Source organism: Rattus rattus, chromosome X (genome assembly GCF_011064425.1).
Source record: "Rattus rattus isolate New Zealand chromosome X, Rrattus_CSIRO_v1, whole genome shotgun sequence".
NCBI lineage: Eukaryota > Metazoa > Chordata > Mammalia > Rodentia > Muridae > Rattus > Rattus rattus.
In genome coordinates this window covers 50,987,520-51,011,343 of record NC_046172.1, presented here as the reverse complement: position 1 = coordinate 51,011,343, position 23,824 = coordinate 50,987,520, and the positions used below count along the sequence as shown (strand labels likewise).

The 23,824-nt window shown below is 38.2% G+C and overlaps 1 protein-coding gene across 1 annotated transcript; it reads right to left on the bottom strand.

Annotated features, from left to right (window-relative positions):
* Window positions 1-1,932: 1,932 nt before the first annotated feature.
* On the bottom strand, window positions 1,933-2,940 carry LOC116887890 (melanoma-associated antigen B5-like). Its single transcript, XM_032889369.1, has one exon. It carries the CDS (start codon window positions 2,938-2,940, stop codon window positions 1,933-1,935), a length of 1,008 nt encoding a protein of 335 aa, XP_032745260.1.
* Between the last annotated feature and the right edge of the window lie 20,884 nt (window positions 2,941-23,824).

Sequence of the window (23,824 nt, the reverse complement as noted above, 5' to 3'; positions counted from 1 at the left end):
TATGAAAATTAGCAAAATAATTTAGAATTAAATTTGAAGGTTCAAAACTACAGGGGTGGTGTGGGGGAGATCAGAAAATACAGAGGAAAAGTGAACTTACCATTGTGTTTAGCAATTTTCATTGAAATATGACAAGGAAAGCACAAGCAAGAAAAGCATAAGTGAACAAATGTGGCTCTTCATACTAAAATGCCTCTGCAAAGCAAAGAAAGCAGCTTGTATTTCACTAACTTCAGATAAGCACTAGAATTAGGTCTCTTTGCTTCTTCCATTTTCCACTTTACAATTTGCATTGTGCTAGGCTGTTTGCATGTCTGTATGAACCCTTGTTTAATTTAAAGTACTAAGAAGGTTATAAGGACTACATCTCATATATATGGTACAAATATATATCCACACATTTTCTTGCATTTTCACTCCATTAGCCAACCTTGTTATTTATTTTCAGAAAGTTTTCTTGTAAAAATATAAAATGATTTCAGCCCTCTCAGGCCTTCTCCCCTCTCTCTTGGTGCCTCTCACTGAGGTGAAAACTTGAAGGTGACTGTCTGCAAGCACAGGTGGATAGCTTCCTCAGGAAATGAACTTAAACTCCCAGACTTCAGAATTTGAAAATTAAATTTCTGTTAACGTTCTGTCCCCACCAACCCCAACATTGCAATGACTTTGTCAAAGAAGGAAGCATAGAGTTTAGGGGATTTCTCTGTCAACATCTAGGCACACTATCTGATGACATGGCGGTTTCATACCATTTCCTTGTACACACTTATACCACTTCCCAGGATCAGGAGGAACTGGTCTTCCACTGTACCTTCAAGCATAAGGATCTTCATCATCTTACTGGTGGTATAACAAGTTTAGACATTCAAACTTACTATGAGGAGAAATTTACAGCCACTTGCAAATGAAAAATTCACTTACTCCGAGGAAAACTCATTGGGGAAACGGCATGCCCAGCAGTAGATGGCCAAAGAAAAAGAACTCAGTGGCATCTTTTAGAGCTTTCATGTGTCATAATGTCATGTCAGGGCTCTTCCTTTTAAAAGAAATCTTATGTTTAATTTATTTTTACACATTTATTTATTTTTATTTATATACATTTTCTCTATTTTCTCTCTGTGTATTTTGTGTATGTATTATGATTTTCAACTTGTAGTTTTATGGGATTCCTGAGTGTGCAAACAAGTGGGTCTCTGTTTCTTTTGCCTCCTCTTGGACTCTTTTCCTTCTGTTTGTTTTGTCCAATTTCTGACTGTCAGTTTTTGGTTATATTACATTATATTATATTATATTATATTCCATTAGAAACCTGTTTGTTTTCTAATGAGAGACAGGAAGGGAGTGTATCTGGATGAGAGAAGAGGAGAAAGAGGAAATTGGAGGGGAAGAGGGTGGGAAAACTTATAATCAGAACATTTATGAGGAAAGAATCCATTTCAATAAAAGGAGGACAAATTCTATGAAGAGAACCTTGTTTTCTTTTTCTTTTTTTGTTTTTTTTTGTCTTAGCATCCTAATACTGCTATAAAATCAAAGAAATAAAATATGCTCATGAAATGTTCAGTGAGCCAGGTATAGTAGTGCGTACCTATAATCCTACTACAAGGGATATGGAAGCAGGAGTATCTGAAGATCAAGAACACATACATGTCAAGTTCGAGGGCAGTCTGGACTGAGTGGAACCCTGTACCAAAAATAAATCAAGGGAACAGAAATAACAGTAAATAAATGAAATCTGAGAAACATTTATTTTTTTTCTATTTTCTTAACAACAGACAGGGAGAAAGTTTTCAAACATTTACCTTCATCAAACAGAACAAAAGCAACTAAAAAAGCAATGCTCACTCATGTTTTGATTTCTATCCTCTTATTACATTAACCTGTTTTCTCTGTGCTACGTTTCATGTTTTCAAGGAAATTCTTCTTCTACTGCTATATCTTTTTTCTTTGAACTTGGGCAGGGAAGCAAGCAAGCCCTGGACACATCACAAATGTAAATGCCCTAGCTTTGGGACAAAAGGCAGAGCTCACATTACGGTTGCTTTGATTCTTCCCTTGATCATCTTTTAAAGCTTCTTCATAAAGATCTGGGAAGTAACTAGGGGGGATATCATTGACCTTAGCCACAAACTTTAGGATGGTCATCTTGTTGGTTTCAGCATATGCTTTGGGACCCCACAGGAACTCATATTGTGGAGGATTACTGTTGGCGACCTGCCGGTACTCCAAATACTTTAGCTTCACAAAATTTTGAGTGATGAGCTTCCGGGGCTCTCCATAGATTTGGTGCTTCTTTCCAGAATACACACCCATATATCTTAGTGTTCTCCAGATGTCTTCTTCTCGGGCACAGTTGCCACTCATGAATATTATGCCCAGTACAGTCATCAGGAAACCCGTCTTCGGAAAGCCCTGGCCAGCACGAACCCTCCCATTGTTGGGTAGTTTCAGCTTACTGATAAGATCATACACCCGCCGGCTTGATTCAACTTCCCTCAGTTCAACAGCAAAGACATCAGCAAGCCTCTCAGCAGCTTTCCGGAGCATCTCAGGGAAGTCATTGATTTCCTCCTTATCAATAACCTGCATCATATCTTCCATTGTGGTAAGCTGCTTTATTTTGTAGTTTTTAAGGAGAATCTGCACTAGCACTAGGGCCTTTCTGGCTAGAAGATCTTGGTTATTAATGGTGTGGTAATTCCTAAAATGACTTTCGGCATCACCAAGATCAATAGAACGGCCATCTAATATAGAAAAGACATTAATATTCATGGTGGACACTGATTGCCTTTCTGGCACCTCCAAGGTATCACCTGATTCAGAAGAAGACTCTTCTGTTGGCTCTACTGTTTCCTTAGCATCTTCAAAAGCCTGAGCATAATTTCTGGCTTGGCGGTGTGCCCCTCGAACATTTAGCTTACTCTTTTGACCTCGAGGCATGATGACTGATTAATATAACAGCAGGATGCTAGAGATGGAGGCACCTAAGGGAGACAGAAGAATGTAGCATAAACAACTTCACCAGAAGGAGGGCTCCTTTTGGTTATTTCTGATGGCAAAAGTTTCTATGGAAATATTGTTCTAGGAACATAGAGAACTTCAGTTATAACTTGCTCATACTCAGTATAGTAAGTGAAAGTACATTTTAGGCTGTTGTTTGCTATCGTGGACTTTAGCGCACAGAAATGGTGACAAAGATGAACAGTGGAAATCTCTTGCTTGGGGATGTGAGGATCCTGTCACTTCTCAGTGATAATAATTACATGAACTGTTGGCAAGTCCTAGGTCTGTCTCTACTGCTGTTTTAAGCTGTAACGTCAAACTAAAATATCAATATGTCCCTGAGACCCTAGAGGAAACAGCAATAAATCTTATCAGTATATTATTCCTATAAGAAAATTTAAAGTAGATACTAAGCTATGTGGGACCCTCTCTGTCAAGGGTACTTCAGTAAGGATTTGTCTCTTATTCAGTGTTCTCACCTATTCTCCCCATTGCACTTGATATAATTTTCTTCTGCTCACTGGAAGATGTACTTCCGCATGGAAGATTGGTATTCTTTTATATTTAATGCAAAGTTCTGGGATTGGTGGTTTAGGTGAAGGAGGAGGAACACAAGTTCAAGATCTGACTGGGCTACAAAGAGAGTCCATAGGCACCTGGAAACTTAGTCATACTCTATCTCAAAATAAAAATGTAAAAGGAGGAAAATAGATAGACCTCATTGATAGAGTGCTTCTTAGCATGCAATACCAGAAAACATAGTCAAAAGTAAACTGGAAACAAACTAAAAGTACCTTATAATTTCATTGAAATGACATGCAGTCTTATCCTGAAAGGCTCCATCCTGGACCTTCAAATATTGAATGTATCGATGGTCCTTTTTGAATTTGCCTTGACCCATGACCCTTCATTTCCTTAGAAATACTTCCTTACTGCTAATATTACTTAAGAATTCCTAGGAGGGTAATGTGGCCTCTTCACTCTCTGCTATTGTCTATCAAGAAGGGATGGCTTCTGTAGTATAGCATACACACAAGTTGTATTTTTTTTAATCTTCTGGAAATATCTATAAATTCTCATGTAGTAGATGTCACAAACATATTCAGAACATCATTTGACATTATTACAACTATAATCCAACTAATGGGAGGCAATTTTTCATTTGTCCCATCATTATTGTATACACAAATCAAGCTGCTAGAAGAGAAGATGTTGGCTCCCTGGGTCCTTCCATTGGGTCTTTATATCAATTTCTGTCGTTATATGGGGTGTTTCTCACACCAAAGCCCCTTCATATCCTGGAGACTGTTCTTGTCAAAATTAGACAAATGGCCATACCTCTCAGGGATTGTAACAAGAACAGGCAGTGAGCCATTGAGTCTTCTAGGAACAGCAATTTCCTTAGAACACGTGTTGCATTACTCTTTTAATTCTATTCAGGGCATGGTACTACTTTAGCTGAACTAAATCCCCAAACAATTTGGTTCAAGATGCTCAGGTTTCTGATATTTTAAAATAAGAACAGAGTGTTCATGTACATTCTAGTGCCATATTTGGCCTTCTAAGGAACAAAACAGGGTGTTGCTTATTTCTGTTTCTTCTCAATTCCTATTGCTATGGTAGACTGCTCTGCTCTAGTGAATTGGGTTCCCCATTTTTATTTGCTTCTACCTTCTTCAGACTACAGAGCTAGCTATTATAATTCTTCTTAGGACTTATGAACCCTGAGCAGAAAAGTGTGGCTTGAGTGGCAGTAGGGTTCTTTTCTGTGATGGGCCATAAAAGAGAGTAAGGGTGCCTGTCTTGTGCGTGTGTTTGTGTGTGTGGGTTTTTTTTGTGTGTGTGTGTGTTTGTGTGTGTTTGCAAGCATGCATGTGTGCATGTGCAAATGGGTAGAATAATGACGAAATCTAAGGTTTCTCTAGGCTGAGAAAGAGTTGGGGAAAGATTAAAGGACATGAACAAGATTGGAACTAGACAAGAAGACCAAAGCCTGGACCCTTGGGGGCTCTCGGAGACTGAACTACTAATCAAAGAGCAAGCATGGTCTAGACCTAGTTATGTGTGTGTATATATATATATATATATATATATATATATATATGTATATATATGGTGTGTGTGTGTGTATGTGTGTGTGTGCATGCGCTGTGCAGCTCAGTCAGTCTTCATGTGGGTCATGAACAAAGGGAGTGGGGGCTATCCCTAAAGCTGCTGCATGTCTGTGGAATCTGTTCTTTTATATTAGGTGTCTTGCCTGGCCTCAGAGACTTGGTATGACAGGTTGGGGAGACACCCAAAGGGGGCCTCCACTATCTCAGAGGAGAAGGAAAGGGGAGAATGGGGGAGGGTCTCTGGGAAGGGGAATGGAAGGAGGACAGCTATTGATTGGGATGTAAAGTGAATAAAAAATGAAAAATGCACTATAGTTCTTTCTGTAGATTCTCCTTACAAGCTTACTTGAGAAGAAACATGAACCCTGCTTAATGTTAAAGGTTCTCTTGAAAGGTCTGTATGACAAGAACTTTAAGTGCCTGAAGAAAGAAATCAAAGAAGACCTCAGAAGATGAAAAGACCTTTCATGCTCATGGACCAATGGGATTAACATAGAGAAAAGAAAATGCTTACAAAAACTATACATAACAAAGTTAAATCAGGAACAGATAAACCATTTAAACAACCCCATAACTCCTAAAGAAATAGAAGCAGTCATTAAAGGTCTCCCAACCAAAAAGAGCCCAGGTCCAGATGGGTTCAGTGCAGAATTCTGTCAGACCTTTATAGAAGAACTCATACCAATACTATCCAAATTATTCCACAAAATTGAAACAGATGGAGCACTACTGAATTCCTTCTACGAAGCCACAATTACTCTTATACCTAAACCACACAAAGACACAACAAAGAAAGAGAACATCAGACCAATTTCCCTTATGAACATCGATGCAAAAATACTCAACAAAATTCTGGCAAACCGAATCCAAGAGCACATCAAAACAATCATTCACCATGATCAAGTAGGCTTCATCCCAGGCATGCAGGGATGGTATAATATACGGAAAACCATCAACATAATCCATTATATAAACAAACTGAAAGAACAAAACCACATGAGCATTTCATTAGATGCTGAGAAAGCATTTGACAAAATTCAACACCCCTTCATGATAAAAGTCCTGGAAAGAATAGGAATTCAAGGCCCATATCTAAACATAGTAAAAGCCATATACAGCAAACCAGTAGCTAACAATAAACTAAATGGAGAGAAACTTGAAGCAATCCCACTAAAATCAGGACTAGACAAGGCTGCCCACTCTCTCCCTACTTATTCAGTATAGTTCTTGAAGTTCTAGCCAGAGCAATCAGACAACAAAAGGAGGTCAAGGGGATACAGATCGGAAAAGAAGAAGTCAAAATATCACTACTTGCAGATGATATGATAGTATATTTAAGTGATCCCAAAAGTTCCACCAGAGAACTACTAAAGCTGATAAACAACTTCAGCAAAGTGGCTGGGTATAAAATTAACTCAAATAAATCAGTTGCCTTCCTCTATACAAAAGAGAAAAACAAGCTAGAGAAAGAAATTAGGGAAAATGACACCCTTCATAATAGACCCAAATAATATAAAGTACCTCAGTGTGACTTTAACCAAGCAAGTAAAAGATCTGTACAATAAGAACTTCAAGACTCTGAAGAAAGAAATTGAAGAAGACCTCAGAAGATGGAAAGATCTCCCATGCTCATGGATTGGCAGGATTAATATAGTAAAAATGGCCATTTTACCAAAAGCGATCTACAAATTCAATGCAGTCCCCATCAAAATACCAATCCAATTTTTCAAAGAGTTAGACAGAACAATTTGCAAATTCATCTGGAATAACAAAAAACCCAGGATAGCTAAAGCTATAAATAAAATAGACTTCAGGGGAATCACTATCCCTGAACTCAAGCAGTATTACAGAGCAATAGTGATAAAACTGCATGGTATTGGTACAGAGACAGGCAGATAGACCATGGAATAGAATTGAAGACCCAGAAATGAACCCACACACCTATGGTCACTTGATTTTTGACAAAGGAGCCAAAACCATCCAATGGAAAAAAAGATAGCATTTTTTAGCAAATGGTGCTGGTCCAACTGGAGGTCCACATGTAGAAGAATGCAGATCGATCCATGCTTATCACCCTGTACAAAGCTTAAGTCCAAGTGGATCAAGGACCTCCACATCAAATCAGATACACTCAAACTACTAGAAGAAAACTAGGGAAGCATCTGGAACACATGGGCACTGGAAAAAAATTCCTGAACAAAACACCAATGGCTTATGCTCTAAGATCAAGAATCAACAAATGGGATCTCATAAAACTTCAAAGATTCTGTAAGGCAAAGGACACTGTGGCTAGGACAAAATGGCAACCAACAGATTGGGAAAAGATCTTTACCAATTCTACAACAGATAGAGGCCTTATATCCAAAATATACAAAGAACACAAGAAGTTAGACTGCAGGGTGACAAATAACCCTATTAAAAAATGGGGTTCAGAGCTAAACAAAGAATTCACAGCTGAGGAATGCCAAATGGCTGAGAAACACGTAAAGAAATGTTCAACATCTTTAGTCATAAGGGAAATGCAAATCAAAACAACCCTGAGATTTCACCTCACAACAGTGAGAATGGCTAAGATTAAAACTCAGGTGACAGCAGATGCTGGCAGGATGTGGAGAAAGAGGAACACTCCTCCATTGTTGGTGGATTGCAGACTGGTACAACCATTCTGAAATCAGTCTGGAGGTTCCTCAGAAAATTGGACATTGAACTGCCTGAGGATCCAGCTATACCTCTCTTGGGCATATATCCACAAGATGCCCCAACATATAAAAAAGACACGTGCTCCACTATGTTCATCGCAGCCTTATTTATAATAGCCAGAAGCTGGAAAGAACCCAGATGCCCTTCAACAGAGGAATGGATACAGAAAATGTGGTACATCTACACAATGGAATATTACTCAGCTATCAAAACAATGACTTTATGAAATTCGTAGGCAAATGGTTGGAACTGGAAAATATCATCCTGAGTGAGCTAAACCAATCACAGAAAGACATACATGGTATGTACTCATTGATAAGTGGCTATTAGCCCAAATGCTTGAATTACCCTAGATGCCTAGAACAAATGAATCTCAAGACGGATGATCAAAATGTGAAGGCTTCACTCCTTCTTTAAAAGGGGAACAAGAATACCCTTGGCAGGGAAGAGAGAGGCAAAGATTAAAACAGAGACTGAAGGAACACCCATTCAGAGCCTGCCCCACATGTGGCCCATACATATACAGCCACCCAATTAGACAAGATGGATGAAGCAAAGAAGTGCAGAAGTGTAGATCGCTCCTGAGAGACACAGCCAGAATACAGCAAATACAGAGGCGAATGCCAGCAGCAAACCACTGAACTGAGAATAGGACCCCTGTTGAAGGAATGAGAGGGGAACTGAAGAGCTTGAAGGCTTGAGACCCCATATGTACAGCAATGCAAGCAACCAGAGCTTCCAGGACTAAGCCACTACCTAAAGACTATACATGGACTGACCCTGGACTCTGACCTCATAGGTAGCAATGAATATCCTAGTAAGAGCACCAGTGGAAGGGGAAGCCCTGGGTCCTGCTAAGACTGAACCCCCAGTGAACTAGACTGTGGGGGGAGGGCGGCAATGGGGGAGGGTCGGGAGGGGAACACCCATGGGAAAGGGAGGGGAGGGGATGTTTGCCCGAAACCGGAAAGGGAATGGCACTAAAAAAAAAAAAAAAAAAAAAAAAAAAAAAAAATACTCAAGTTAAAAAAAAAAAAAAAAAAAAAAAGAAAGAAAGGAAGGAGAGAGGGTGGAAGGGACGGAGAGGACGAGATAAGGGAAGAAGATGGAGAGTGGAGTCAGTGGTAAGTGAGATGATTAGGACAGAGGGGGCATCTTCTCTCCTGAGGTTATTCTATAAAAGGAATAGTGGTGCCTCATCGATGAGGACATCTTACCTGGGCACAAAGCTTACCTGTGGGGGTGGGGCTGGGAGACAAAGAGGATTCCCTTCTTAAAATCCAGAGGCAACACCAACAGGGAGCTTCTGTGAGAAGGCCTGAGAGATGTGAAGAAAGACTGCTGACACCATCTGCCATCTCCTAGATCCCAGGGTGGAAGAGGAGCACTTTCCTGAGGACATTACTCTGGGATAAAGATGCTCCTTTTTTCTTTTTTTCGGGGCTGGGGACCGAACCCAAAGATGCTCCTTTTAAAGGGGGTTTTGTTCACTGGCATAACACTCGCACCCACTTTCTTTCACCTCCTTACCTTGACTCTGGCAGATTCTTAGCCTTGTTTCTTTTTTCTGCGACGGTAGAAACCAGCCTTGAGCAGAGCACGGTTATGGCGTCACCTTAATCCCACGCCACTGGACTCCAAAGCCTTAACTAGGAAATGACCGCCCACCCACTCAAAGACCAATGAGAGCATCCTGGAGAGAGGCCCACGGGGAGGTTCACGTCTCTGGCGCCTCCTCTCGCACGGGGTGCAATATTTGAACAGCCTAGCAACCGACATCTTCCGGTACATTGTAACATTTTGGGCCAAGCTCTCGGCCATTCCTGCAAGATTTTTACTCTCTGAGTGCTTTATCATAGAAGTTGGCCTGCAGGAGCCACTTCATCCAAAAAATGTACTTGAAGGAAAATCTTCAGTAAGTAGCACAGTGTTCTCAGGACATAATTTATCCTGGTCTATACGATGATTGCCATCTCTTAAGAGATTTCATGCCGAATGCTGCATTTATAAAAATTCGTTAAATGTGTCTTCAAATTTTAAAAAAATAGTCATGTGTCTTCAAAGTGATGGGCATGCCCCAGCAAACTAACCAGGCAGATAGCATAGAATAGAGAGATGACTTTCAGAGAAAAATATATACTGCTTGTGTATTTATATTTTTAATCAGGTAGAATAAATTTTTATGTTACTGCTAAAAAATATTATGTATAACATATAAATACTCTGTATGTGACTGTCTGTGAATGCAACCTGCATGTGTGCTTGTTTGTGTGTGCTCCTACATGTGTGTGTGTCCCACCCCCATTCTGAGCTTCCTGCTCAGGTAACAAAGTTCAGAATCAGCTTTGTTTTTCTTTTCACCGTGTGGGTCCTGGGTATTCAACTCAGGTTCTCAACCTTAGCAGCAAGCTCCTTTAACCACTAAGCCTTAAAGTTATCCCAGTTCTGAAATATTTAAAAAATGATGTCAAGGAATTAAGTACACGAGTTTACAGATCTCAATAATTTGAATTCTTTGAATACCTTCATTGCACATTGACTGTGTACGGGGTCCATGTTGTTATGACACATTCTTTTCTACATATCATTGTTCAAATACTTTTTTTCTTTAGTTCTTATTATTCTGGCTAAGAACACCACATTTTGTGGGAAGTCAAAGGATACAAATTGAAAAGGAAGAAGTCAAAATATCACTATTTGCAGGTGAGATGATTGTTTAGTTAAGTGACCCCAAAAATTCCACCAGAGAAGTCCTAAACCTGATATGAACATAGTGAAGCAGTTGTCTTTGTTGTATGTTAGAACATCATTTGGGTATATGCCCAGGAAGGGTACAGGTGAGTCTCAGGCAGTACAATGTCCAATTTTTTGAGGAACCTCCAGACTGATTTCCAGAGTGGTTGTACCATCTTTCAATACCACCAACAATGGAGGAGTGTCCCCTTTTCTCTACATCCTTGCGGGCATCTGTTGTCCCTTGAATTTTTGATCTGAGCCATTCTGACTGTCTCAGGTCGAATCTCAGGGTTGTTTTGATTTGAAATTCCCAGATGACTGAGTATGTTGAACATTTATTTATGTACTTCTCAGTCATTTGATATTCCTCAGCTGAGAATTCTTTGTTTAGCTCTGTGCCCCATTTTTAATAGGGTTATTTGATCTCTGAAGTCTAACTTCATGAGTTCTTTGTACATATTGGATATTAGCCCTCTATCAGATGTAGGATGGGTAAAGATCTTTTTCCAACCTGTTGGTTGCCTTTTTGTCTTAATGACAGTGTCTTTTGCCTTATAGAATGTTTGCAGTTTTATGAGGTTCCATTTGTCAATTCTTAATCTTAGAGCATAAGCCGTTGGTGTTTTGTTCAGGAAAATTTTCCCTGTGTCCAGGTGTGTTCAAGGCTCTTCCTCACTTTTTTTCTATTAGCTTGACTGTATCTGGTTTTATGTGGAGGTCCATTATCCACTTGAACTTAAGCTTTATACAGGGTGAAAAGAATGGATCAATTTGCATTCTTCTACACGCTGACCTCCAGTTGAACCAGTACCATTTGTTGAAAATGCTATATTTTTTTCCACTGGATGATTTTAGTTCCTTTGTCAAAGATCAAATGACCATAGTTGTGTGAGTTCATTTCCGGATCTTCAATTCTAGTACATTGATCGACATGCCTGTCTCTGTACCAATACTATGAAATTTTTATGACTATTGCTCTGTAATATTGCTTGAAGTCAGGAATGGTGATTTCCCCAGAAATTCTTTTATAGTGCAGGACAGTTTTCACTATCCTGGGTTTTTTTGTTTTTCCAAATTAATTTACAATTTGATCTTTTGAACTGTACGAAGAATTGAGTTGGAATTCTGAGGGAGATTTCATTGAATATGTAGATTGCTTTTGACAAAATGGCCATTTTTACTATATTAATCCAGCCAATCCATAAGCATGGAAGTTCTTTCCATCTTCTGAGATCTTCTCAATTTCTTTCTTCAGAGACTTGAAGTTCTCATCATACAGATCTTTCACTTGCTAGGTTAGAATCACACTGAGGTATTTTATATTATTTGTGACTATTATAAAGGGTCTTATTTCCCTAATTTCTATTTCAGCCTGTTTATCCTTTGAGTAGAGGAAGGCTCCTGATTTGTTTGAGTTAATTTTATACCCAGCCACTTTGCTGAAGTTGTTTATCAGGCATAGTAGTTCTCTGGTGGAACTTTTGGGGTCACTTAAGTATACTATCATATCATCTGCAAATAGTGATATTTTGACTTCTTCCTTTCCAATTTATATCCCTTTGACCTCCTTTGGTTGTCTGATTGCTATGGCTAGGAATTTGAGCATAATATTGAATAAATAGGGAGAGAGTGGACAGTTCCTTGTCTAGTCTCTCTTTTTAGTGGAATTGTTGAAGTTTCTCTCCTTCTACTTTGATGTTGGCTACTGGTTTGATGTATATCGCTTTTATTATGTTTAGGTATGGGCCTTGATTCCTGATCTGCTGTTCAGACTTTTAAATGAAGAGAGTTGAATTTTTCAAATGTTCAGCATCTAATAAACACCGTGGATTTTTTTTTTGAGATTGTATGGGAAATAATTTCATTCAAAACCATCACAAATGGGTGTATGTTTACATGGGTTTTTTAGACTATGCTTTTTATGCAATGCTCTTCTTATGCCTTAACAAAAACTAAACCAGAAAATATATATGTATGTTACTGAAATTCTAATGATGAATAAAATTATATCCAGGCTTGAGAACTTCATGCTAGAGTAGAATTAAAAGATTTAGGATATTTGAAACTCTGTTCGACAGAGCAATCTTGGTTTCTGAAAGAAAATATGGGAGTGATTGTTTCTTTTTTTTTTTTTCAGTGATTGTTTCATTGTGCAATTTTGGTTTATCTTATTTCCCAGCTCTTGTAGGGTTATTTCACTGGTTTCATGAACTACAAGATATATGTGTTCCTGTATTTTTAAAGCAAATTTAGCTTGAGATAATTTTTGAGTTACATATTCCTGTGAGAACAATATAGAAAGAACTTCTGAGCCCTTTACCTAGGTTCCATCAATGACAGTATCTTGCAAATCAAAAACAGAAAATTTATTTTGTTCATTTTTCAATGTGTTATTTCATTGTGTACTGTATCCATCTTTTCCCTTTTCATTAAACTTATTTAACTTCTGACCATCAAGCATACAAAATGTCAACTTGGTTACTGAACCACAATTTAACAGTTTTGATATGAAGATAATATGGTATATTACCCTATATTACTTGTAATAGTATATTTAATATATTAATAACATTAATGTGCTATATAAATAAACCCCTAGACTGTATATTTATGACATGTCAGCTCAAATGGATAAAGAAAGATATTTCCATTTGTAAGAAAGTGTTTGGTTTCTCAGCTGTTGATTTTAATTTATTAGTATGCACTCAATATGATCAGTTTTCCAAATGAGATTTTGCTTTCACATTATTCTAGTCAGACATTTATAATTAATGCTACAAGAAAATTGCACTAGGATAATATTTAGTCAGCTTTTGTCAATAGGAAACATAAGCATAGTAATGGTTGATGAAAAAAAACTACAGGAGATCACTTTGGAATAAATAGGTTAAATGTTTGTTTCCTTCCAATTAAATATTGTTAGATGAATTTCTATATGGGCAGTATGCTCATCTTTGTTTATACTCACTGTTTCATTGTGGTATAACTATTATTCATTTATAAACTGTCAATTGGATTTTAAAATAAAGCCATTTTAAAGTAAAGCCATTGCTTACAAAGACAAACAAATTTCACTATTTTAATGTAATTCTTCAAGTTTTGCTTTCCTAAATCATGCTTGGCTTGTTGTAATTGAGAAAAATCATTCAGTTTTACAAGATGTAAATGGCATTCAAAGAAAGTTCTCTTTAGTACTGAATGAAAATGAGAAAGATAATAACAACTGAATGAGGAAATTTTGTGCTTCTTTTATTGATAATCATCTTAAGAGATTACAGTTATTCTCATCAACTGCATTGATTGTCAATTTGCTTTTATTTGAATGTTAGGCCCTATGGAAGGGGGGTTAAGGGTAAACCATAGCATATTATCAGAGTATTACAATTTATTCTTGATTTTAAGAATAACTTACAAAGAGGCAGCAAAAATCAAAACAAAACAACCCTCACAACACAATGGAAATAGATGGCCTGAATAAATTAAAAGAAAATAGATCTACATGTACATGCAATTCATAGTATTTTATCTGTACATGTATTTTTTTTAAACCACTGAAATGAAATACAGGAAAACAGTGGAGAAAAAAACACTCTTCATTCTTATTCCTTCTTATTTTATATAAAAACAAATCCTGTTGAAAAGTAAAATAAAAGGGATATCTCATGAATAATACTTATTTTATTGAACGTAGCTTCTCTACTGAGAAATATGTGTCAATTGAACAGTTTTGCCATGTCTATCATGCCACTATGGAATAGACTGGAGACCTCCAGGAGGATCCTCTGGTCAGAGAATGATAGACCCAGTTTACAAAGCTTCCTATTTGTCAGCCACCCCATCTACAACATATCTCTAGTCCTATATGGTGTACTTTGGACTGTATATCTGATTACAACCCACAACTCTAATTTGCCTAAGTTCCAGACACTCAACCACAAAACTAACACTAGGAACCATGTGGCATCCTACAACCACGACCCCAGATAAAGATATCCCTATCTGCCTCACTACAACACTTTCTGGATTTGTTACCTTTTATTGCTATGGTAAAATACCATTGCCGAAGTAACTTACAGACTTGTACTCAGTTGTAGAAGAATATGTCCATCACCAGCATGATTGACAGGTGTAGTAACAGGCAGACTTGGCAACTGGAACTGAGAACTGAGAACTGGAATCTTATGCTACAAGCAAGAAGAAGAGCACAGACTAGGAATGGTTCAATGTAACCACAAGCTTTTCTATCCACAGTCTAATTCTCAAATAATGACTCTGAGACTTAACTATTTATCAATAAATGCCTATAACATAAGCTTGAGCTTTTTTTCCAACTAGCTCATAACTTATATAACCTGTTTGTTCTATCCCATGTAGGCCACATGACTGGTTTCTCTCCTCAGTTTCATATATCCATCTCTGCAGTATCTGGGTGGAGAATATCCCTATATCTGACTATCTTCCAGAGTTTCTCTCTCCCTGTTATAACTCCCACCTTCTATTTCTGGCCTTTTGTTAATAGGCCATTGTGTTAGGGTTTTATTGCTGCGACCAACAGACACTATGACCAAGATAATTCTTATAAAGGGTAACATTTAATTGTGACTTGCTTACAATTTCAGAGGTTCAATCTATTATCATCAAGGTGGGAGCATGGCAATGTTCAGGCAGGCACAGTGCAGGAGAAACTGAGAAATCTGTACCTTAACTGAAGGCCACCAAAAGAAGATACAGATCCTCCGGCAGTTAGGAGGAAGCTTTCTCAAAGTCCACTCCCATAGTGACACACTTCCTCCAAGAAGACCACATCTGTTCCAAGGCCACACCTCCTAATAGTTCAACTCAGTAGGCCAAGAATATTTAAAGTACTACATTCCACTCCCTGGTCCCCATAGGCTGGTTGAAACGTGAGTCAATGGGTACAATATTTAGCCAGAACATAAAGTAAAACATATTTAGTACAAGTTCATAAGTCCCCATGTTCTGTAGTAGAATCAACAATATTAAAAATCTAAAGTTTAAAATGTCATCGATGATTCATGCCCTCTTTTAACATTATCCCATATAAAATCAAAATAAAAAAATCATATCACACACCTCCAACATTATAGGATATATATTACCATTCCAAAACTCCAAAGTGAGGAAAATATTGGAACAAAGCAAGACTTTAAGGGGAGATGTGGTTGTGACTGCAGCTGTATGACACAGTGTCAGCTATGGAAGCAACCTCAATCTGAATAACACATCTCTAGCTTTCTCGTATATGATGGTGTTGCTCTTATATGCTTATCTGTCTTGCAGTTTTCTATGCCATTTTTTCTCAAATACAGCTTCGGTAAAAATTTCTGCAAAAGGGATTGAGGGCATTATTAGAGAAGGAAATATCACTAATGTCTATGGGAACAAACTACTCTGTCCGTGGCCTTCTAACACCCAACCCAGGCATAACAGATCAAAGGGTCCTAGATGTGGAGGCCAACTTCTTTAATTGTTCTCTGGGAAATTTTAGCCAACTTGTGATGATTAAATTGTACCATAAAATATTTCCACAGTTTAAATCACACTTAGCACCAATGTTTTTCATATCCCTACTAGGTCCCATCAAGCCCAACAAAAAACATCCCACTCGTTTCCAAATTCAAAGTCCCCAAATACACATTTCTCCAAATAAAAACGTGGCCAGGCCCATCACAATATTACCTTAGTCCGTGGTGCCAATTTCTGTGTTTGTTAGAGTTTCTATTGCTGAGAAGAGATGTCACAACTAAAGCAACTCTCCTAGACAACATTTAATAGGGGCAGGCTTACTGGTTCTGAGGTTCAGTCCATTATCATCATGGTAAGAAGCATAGCAGCATCCACACAGGAATGATGTTGAAGGAGCTGAGAGTTCTACATCTTGTTATGAAAGCACCTCCAAATAGTGACATTTCCCAGGTTAGGCATATTAAACCCACCATAGCCATCAGCTTTTTTATTGACAGGTCATGCTTCCATGCAAGAGTCTAGAAATTCTTTTTACACTGATTTGGAGCACTACTCACATTTATTGAGACGTCAGCCCTTGCCACTCAGAGAACACCTCTAAAAACCAGTGTATATCCTACAGACGTAAGATCAACAACAAGAAATATTAAACTTATAGAAGGTTACTCATAGGCTAGAATATTGTATCTATCTTTTTAGGGGTTTATTCATAGGCTAGGACATTGGCTGTATTGTTTATAGGAAGAATCTATATCAAGGTTAAAGAAACATACAAGCAACAAAATAAACAGAAAAAGAAATGAAATTCACAGCAAAACATAAACTACCAAATGAACAGAATGGAGAAATTATATTAAAATGTGCAAAAGAGTAAGAATAAATCAATTATAAGATCAGGCCCAGGTTTAATAAAGGAAAAGTGGCCATTTTACCAAAAGCAATCTACAGATTCAAAGCAATCCCCATCAAAATACCAATCCAATTCTTCAAAGAGTTAGACAGAACAATTTGCAAATTCATCTGGAATAACAAAAACCCAGGATAGCTAAAACTATCCTCAAAAATAAAAGGACTTCCGGGGGAACACTATCCCTGACCTCAAGCAGTATTACAGAGCAATATTGATTAAAACTGTATCGTATTGGTGCAGAGACAGGCAAATAGACCAGTGGAATAGAATTGAAGACCCAGAAATGAACCCACACACCTATGGGCACGTGATTTTTGACAAAGGAGCCAAAACCATCCAATGAAAAAAAGATAGCATTTTCAGCAAATGGTGCTGATTCAACTGGAGGTCAGCATGTAGAAGAATGCATATCAATCCATGCTTATCACCCTGTACAAAGCTTAAGTCCAAGTGGATCAAGGACCTCCACATCAAACAAAATACACTCAAACTAGTAGAAGAAAAAGTGGGGAAGAATCTCAAATACATGCGCACTGGAGAAAATTTCCTGAACAAAACAACAATGGCTTATGCTCTAAGATCAAGAATCGACAAATGAGATCTCATAAAACTGCAAAGCTTCTATAAGGCAAAGGACACTGTTGCTAGGACAAAACGACAACCAATAGATTGGAAAAAGCTCTTTACCAATCCTACAACTGATAGAGGGCTTATATCCAAAATATGCAAGAACTCACGAAGGTAGACTGCAGCACGACAATTAACTCTATTAAAAATGATTTCGGGTTGGGGATTTGCTCGTGGTAGAGCGCTTGCCTAGGAAGCACAAGGCCCTGTTCAGTCCCAGCTCCGAAAAAAAATAAAAAAGAACCAAAAAATGATTTCATAGCTAAACAAAGAATTCATAGCTGAGGAATGCTGAATGGCTTAGAAACACCAAAGAAATGTTCAACATCTTTATTCATAAGGGAAGTGCACATCAAAACGACCTTGAAATTTCACCTCACAACAGTCAGAATGGCTAAGATCAAAAACTCCAGCAATAGCAAATGCTGTCGAGGATGTGGAGAAAGAGGAACACTCCTCCATTGTTGGTGGAATTGCAGACTGGTACAACCATTCTGGAAATCAGTCTGGAGGTTCCTCAGAAAAGTGGACATTCCACTACCTGAGGACCCAGCTATACCTTTCTTGGGTATATACCCAAAAGATGCTCCAACATATAACAAAGACACATGCTCCACTACATTCTTAGCAGCCTTATTTATAATAGTCAGAAGCTGGAAAGAACCCAGATGCCCTTCAACAGAGGAATGGATACAGAAAATGTGGTACATCTACACAATGGAATATTACTCAGCTATCAAAAACAATGACTTTATGAAATTCATAGGCAAATGGTCGGAACTGGAAAATATCATCCTGAGTGAGCTAACCCAATCACAGAGAAACACACACGGTATGCACTCATTGATAAGTGGCTATTAGCCCAAATGCTTGAATTACCCTAGATGCACAGAACACATGAAACTCAAGAAGGATGAACAAAATGCAGTTGCTTCACTCCTTCTTTAAAGGGGAACAAGAATACACTTAGGAGGGGATAGGGAGGCAAAATTTTGAACAGAGGCAGAAGGAACACCCATTCAGAGCCTGGCCCACATGTGGCCCATGCATATACAGCCACCAAACTAGATAAGATGGATGAAGCAAAGAAGTGCAGGCTGACAGGAACTGGATGTAGATCTCTCCTGAGAGACACAGCCAGAATCAGCAAATACATAGGCAAATGCCAGAAACAAACCGCTGAACTGAAAATGGGACCCCTGTTGAAGGAATCAGAGAAAGGACTGGAAGAACTGAAGGGGCTTGAGACCCCACATGAACAACAATGCCCACCAGCCAGAGCGTCCAGGGACTAAGCCACTACCCAAAGACTATACATGGTCTGACCCTGGCTCCAACTGCATAGGTAGCAATGAATAACCTTGTAAGGGCACCAGTGGAAGGGGAAGCCCTTGTTCCTCACAATGCTGGACCCCCAGTGCACAGTATTTTTGTGGGGAGGGTGGTAATTGGTGCAGGATGGGGAGGGGAACACTGGATAGAAGGGGACGGGCAGGGGTTAGGGGATGTTGGCCTGGAAACTGCGAAAGGGAATAACATTTGAAATGAAAATAAGAAACACCCAATTTGAGCACCAGTGGAGGGGGAAGCCCTGGGTTCTGCTAGGACTGAACCCCCAGTGAACTAGATTGTTGGGGAGAGGGCGGCAATGGGGGGAGGATGGGAAGGGGAGCGCCCATGGAGAAGGGGGAGGGGAGGGGATGTTTTCCGGAAACCAGGAAAGGGAATGACATCAAATGTGCATAGGAAATACCAAGTTAATAAAAAAAAAAAAAGAAACACCCAATTTAATAAGGATGGAAAAACACACAAAACAAACAAACAAACAAAATAACCCCCCTTCAACACTTTTATCTAGGTAGTCATAAAATAGTTTGGATTTTTATAACTTTTAAAATCTTAAATAAATTTTAATAATTTGTTTCATTAAAAAATTAAATAAACCTCAGGTGACCGCACATGTTGGCAAGGATGTGGAGAAAGAGGAGCACTCCTCCATTGCTAGTGGGATTGTAAACAGGTACAATCACTCTGGACATCAGTTTGTAGGTTTCTCAGAATATTAGACATAGTACTACCTGAGGATCCAGTTTTAACAATCCTGAACATGTACCCAAAAATGCTCCAACATATAACAAGAACACATGCTCCACTATGTTCATAGCAGCCTTATTTATAATAGCCAGAAGCTGGAAAGAACACAGATGTCCTTCAGCAGAGAAATGGATAAAGAAAATGTGATACAAGAGAATACTACTCAGCTACTAAGAATGAGGACATCCTGAGTTTTTCAGGCTAATGAATGGAACTAGAAAATATCATCACTGATAAGTAGTTATTACCAAAAAATGTACAGAATACCCAAGATGAAGTTCACATAACTCAAAAAGATCAACAAGCTGTAGGGCCCAACTGAGGATTCCTCAGTCCCACTTGGGAGGGAGAAGAAAGCAACCACAAATCAGGGGAGGGAGGGAGTCACAGGGGAGGGAAAAGGGATAGGGGTGGGGGAAGAGTGGAACATGATCTGGTATTGGGTAGGAGAAAAGCAATGTAGCCCTGAGGGCCAGCAGAAAGAATGGAAACAGGCAACCTTGGAAGGAAGGAGGTTGGGAGGACACTCTAGAATACACCAGAGACCTGGGAAGTGAGAGACCCTCAGGACTCAAATGGGGAGAACCCTAGATGAAAAGCTCTACAGAGGGGAAAGGGAACATATTGAACCTACCTCCAGGAGAAAGACAGGACATCAAGTGAGGAACGGAGTTGCCATCCCACAGTCAAAGCTCTGACCCATAATTTTTCCTGTGTGAAAGAAATGCAGGGATGGAAATGGAGAAAAGCCTGAGGAAAAGGAGATCCAGTGACAGGCCCAAAGGGGGATCCAGCTCAAGGCGAGACTCCAAGACCTGACACCATTACTGAGGCTATGGGGCACTCACAAAAAGGGAGCTATCATGACTGCCCTCCAAAAGACCCAACAGGCAGCTGAAAGAGTCAGATTCAGATATGTGCACCCAACCAAAGACTAGAATTAGGGAAAAGTTGTAGGAAGCTGAGGAGGGTGCCCCTGTAAGAAGATCAGAAGTCTCAATTAACCTGGACCCGTGAGATCTCTCAGACACTGGGTCACCATCCCGGCAGCATATGCCAGCTGAGATGAGGCCTCCAACACATATACAGCAGAGGACTGCCGGGTCTGGGTTCAGTCAGAGAAGATGTACCTAACCCTCAAGACACTGGAAACCCCAGTAAGTTTTTAGGTCTGGTAGGGTGGGTGGGATGTGGACATCCTTGTGGAGACTGGGGGTATGGGTTGTGGAACAGTCAGGTGATGGACTGGGAGGGGAGCAAAATGGAGTATAAAAATAAATTTTAAAAATTAAATATAAAACCCAGAATAGCATGCAGCATCTATCTTAAACAAGATTTCCACTTGATAGTGTGGATTACTAATCAGTGATTGAAGATATGGCCAATTAAAAATATTGTACTTTATATAAATGAAAACAAATTCTCCGGGTCTTAGTAAGAATTGGTTTATCAGGTTACCATTACTCATAATGTAATACCACTCAAGAACATTAGTAGTCTTCTCAACTGCTCCATGCCAATTTCTCCCTTTATAATTAGCCCTCATTAAGAGGCTGTAGCTTTGTCAGAAGAATTATAAATTGCAGAAATGCAGCGGAGAGACAGGTGCTTGATGCTTGGTTTGTCAAGAATAGTTTATTGTACATAAAGTAACAAAATACTTTTTAATGTATTCATTCTGCTCCATTAAATGAAACATTTTAGATCTATCATTTTTTCATGTATAACAGGCAATACCAAAGCAATAGGCAGTTTTAACTGCAATAATGAATTTTTCTAATGTTTTAACAAATATATTTAAATTTATATTTAATATAAAATAATTATTGAGCTTATATTAATATTCAAAACAGAGATAAATGAAACTGTGGCAGAAAATTTTAGTTAATACATTTAAATGTAACAATGCATTATGAAAAGCTATAGAAGGACTGTATGTTATGTTCTCATCATATGAAGTCACAAGATGCTTGTAGATAATAACAAATGGGAAAATAGCTGTCTAATGAAGACAGGTAGACAATACCATTTCAGTGCAGTCTTCAAATGGCATGACCACAAATGGGATAGAGTACGTTATGCGCAATATGTACATTTAATATATTTTAATTAAAATACTAATGTTACAGTTATGAAATTCATGTAAAATGACATTCACATGAGCCTAAATATTAGGAAGCCCTTAAATGAATCAGAATAGGTGGCATTCAAAGGGTGACTGATATGGACAGTTTAAATTATTGCCATAATGAAAGATAAAAGAAAGAATATAAAAATTTTTAAAGTAAAGAAATTGAAAGTAATATGAAAATGATATGCAGGAAATTGTCCCCCAAAATTATCTAATGCAGGAACTTTAGGATAATCTTAGAGATTTTGAATAGAGACTCCACTGAATATTATAATATCACTGTTGAGTTCAAGGGTATAATAATATGAGTATTATATACACAAATACACATATTCTTAGTAGACACAGGATAGCGTTATTGTTAAGTCATGAAAGACGAAATGAGTATAGTGTAGTATAAAAACATTTACAGTGTAATTCTAATGATTCCCACAAGTAATTTTTGCTGCAAAACAAATGTTTTAAACTCACCTCTGGAAAAAAGTATTTTTGTTATCATGTTACATCCCCTACAGATCTTCTCAGCTGCTTGTTATTAAAATAGAATGTGAAAGAAACCAACCTGTTTATAACCATTATGATATAAATTAAAATTAGGTTTTAAACAAGATTTCACCATATAACACTAATTAGCTGGCCTGAAACTCACTATGTAAACCAGGCTGGCCTTGAACTCATAGAACTCCACCTGACTCTGCGTTTCTAGTGCTTAGATTAAAAGCATGTCACAACCCCATGTCCAAATGATTTCATTTTAATCTTTAAATATTGATGAAAAATTGGATCCTGGCCACAATTCCATACTAATTAAAATATGGAAAGGGGTCTGAGTACAGCAAGGAAGAAAAGCACAACAAAGTTTTGTAATAGATAGGAATATTGTCTCAAAGAAAAGGAAGAGAAAGAAACTGACATAATTGTCCTCATTTTTTTCAAATACCAGATATCCTATTATGATACCTACCTTTCTTTAATTACAGCCTCAGTTTCTCCACTTTCATATATCAAATATATGATAAAGTACTATTACCTATAGTTATTATGAGTACAGTTTAGGTTGTGATAAAGAAGTCATCATAGTCTTAGCTATACACAAACAATAGAAATTTATTTACAAATATTCTGGAGGTTGGGGCATCCAAAGATCAAGAAATTTCATTGTCTATTAAGGGCTCATTTCCTATTTTCCCCACCTTGTAGCATTACAGCAGAAGGTTCTAACAAACTTTGCAAGGCCTCCTATAAGAACATTAATTCTATTTTTAGTGAGCCATTTTCAAAACCATGCATCTCTCTAAGGTGCTACTTCCTAAAACAATCACTTTTAATTTCAGTTTCACTATATGAACGTAAGAGTTATAGAAATAAATACAATTAGCACAGTACTCAACATTAGAACAGAGCATCATCTTGAGCTCATCTTCAAAATAAAACTTACCTTTTAAGTATAATGTCCATTCCATAGCCTCCGATAAGCTCTTTACTCTCTACATTGCATATATTAAATGAGACTGTATATTATTTATCTTTATTCTGGCTTATTTCATTTGGCACAGAAACTTTTATTGTCCATGTTTATATTGGTCAGGGTTCTCTAAAGTCACAGAACTTATGCATAGTCTCTACATAGTAAGGGAATTTGTTGATTACTTAGAGTCTATAGTCCAACTCTCCAAGAATGGTCAGGAGCAGATGTGAATGGAAATCCAAGAATCTATCAGTTGCTCAGTTCCACAAGGCAGACAGGTGAAGAAGAGAAAGGATCTTCCTTCTGCCTGTGTCATTATGTAGGTCTCTAGCAGAAGCTATGTCCCAGATTAAAGGTGTGTGCCAGCATGCCTGGATCTGGGACTTGCTTTGTCCTAAATGACTTTGAGTTAGGAGATCTACTTGTCTTAGATTCCTGGGATTCATAGCCACTATGCCTCAAGATCTCCATGCCAAGATCCAGGTTAGAAACTCGTATCTCCCAGCCTCAAGAGGAGGATCGCAAGTGAGCCTTCCAATTCTGGATTGTACTTC

Bases quoted from the DNA above. Each gene is read 5' to 3' on its own strand.
- LOC116887890 (XM_032889369.1), bottom strand. From the start codon at position 2,940: ATGCCTCGAGGTCAAAAGAGTAAGCTAAATGTTCGAGGGGCACACCGC.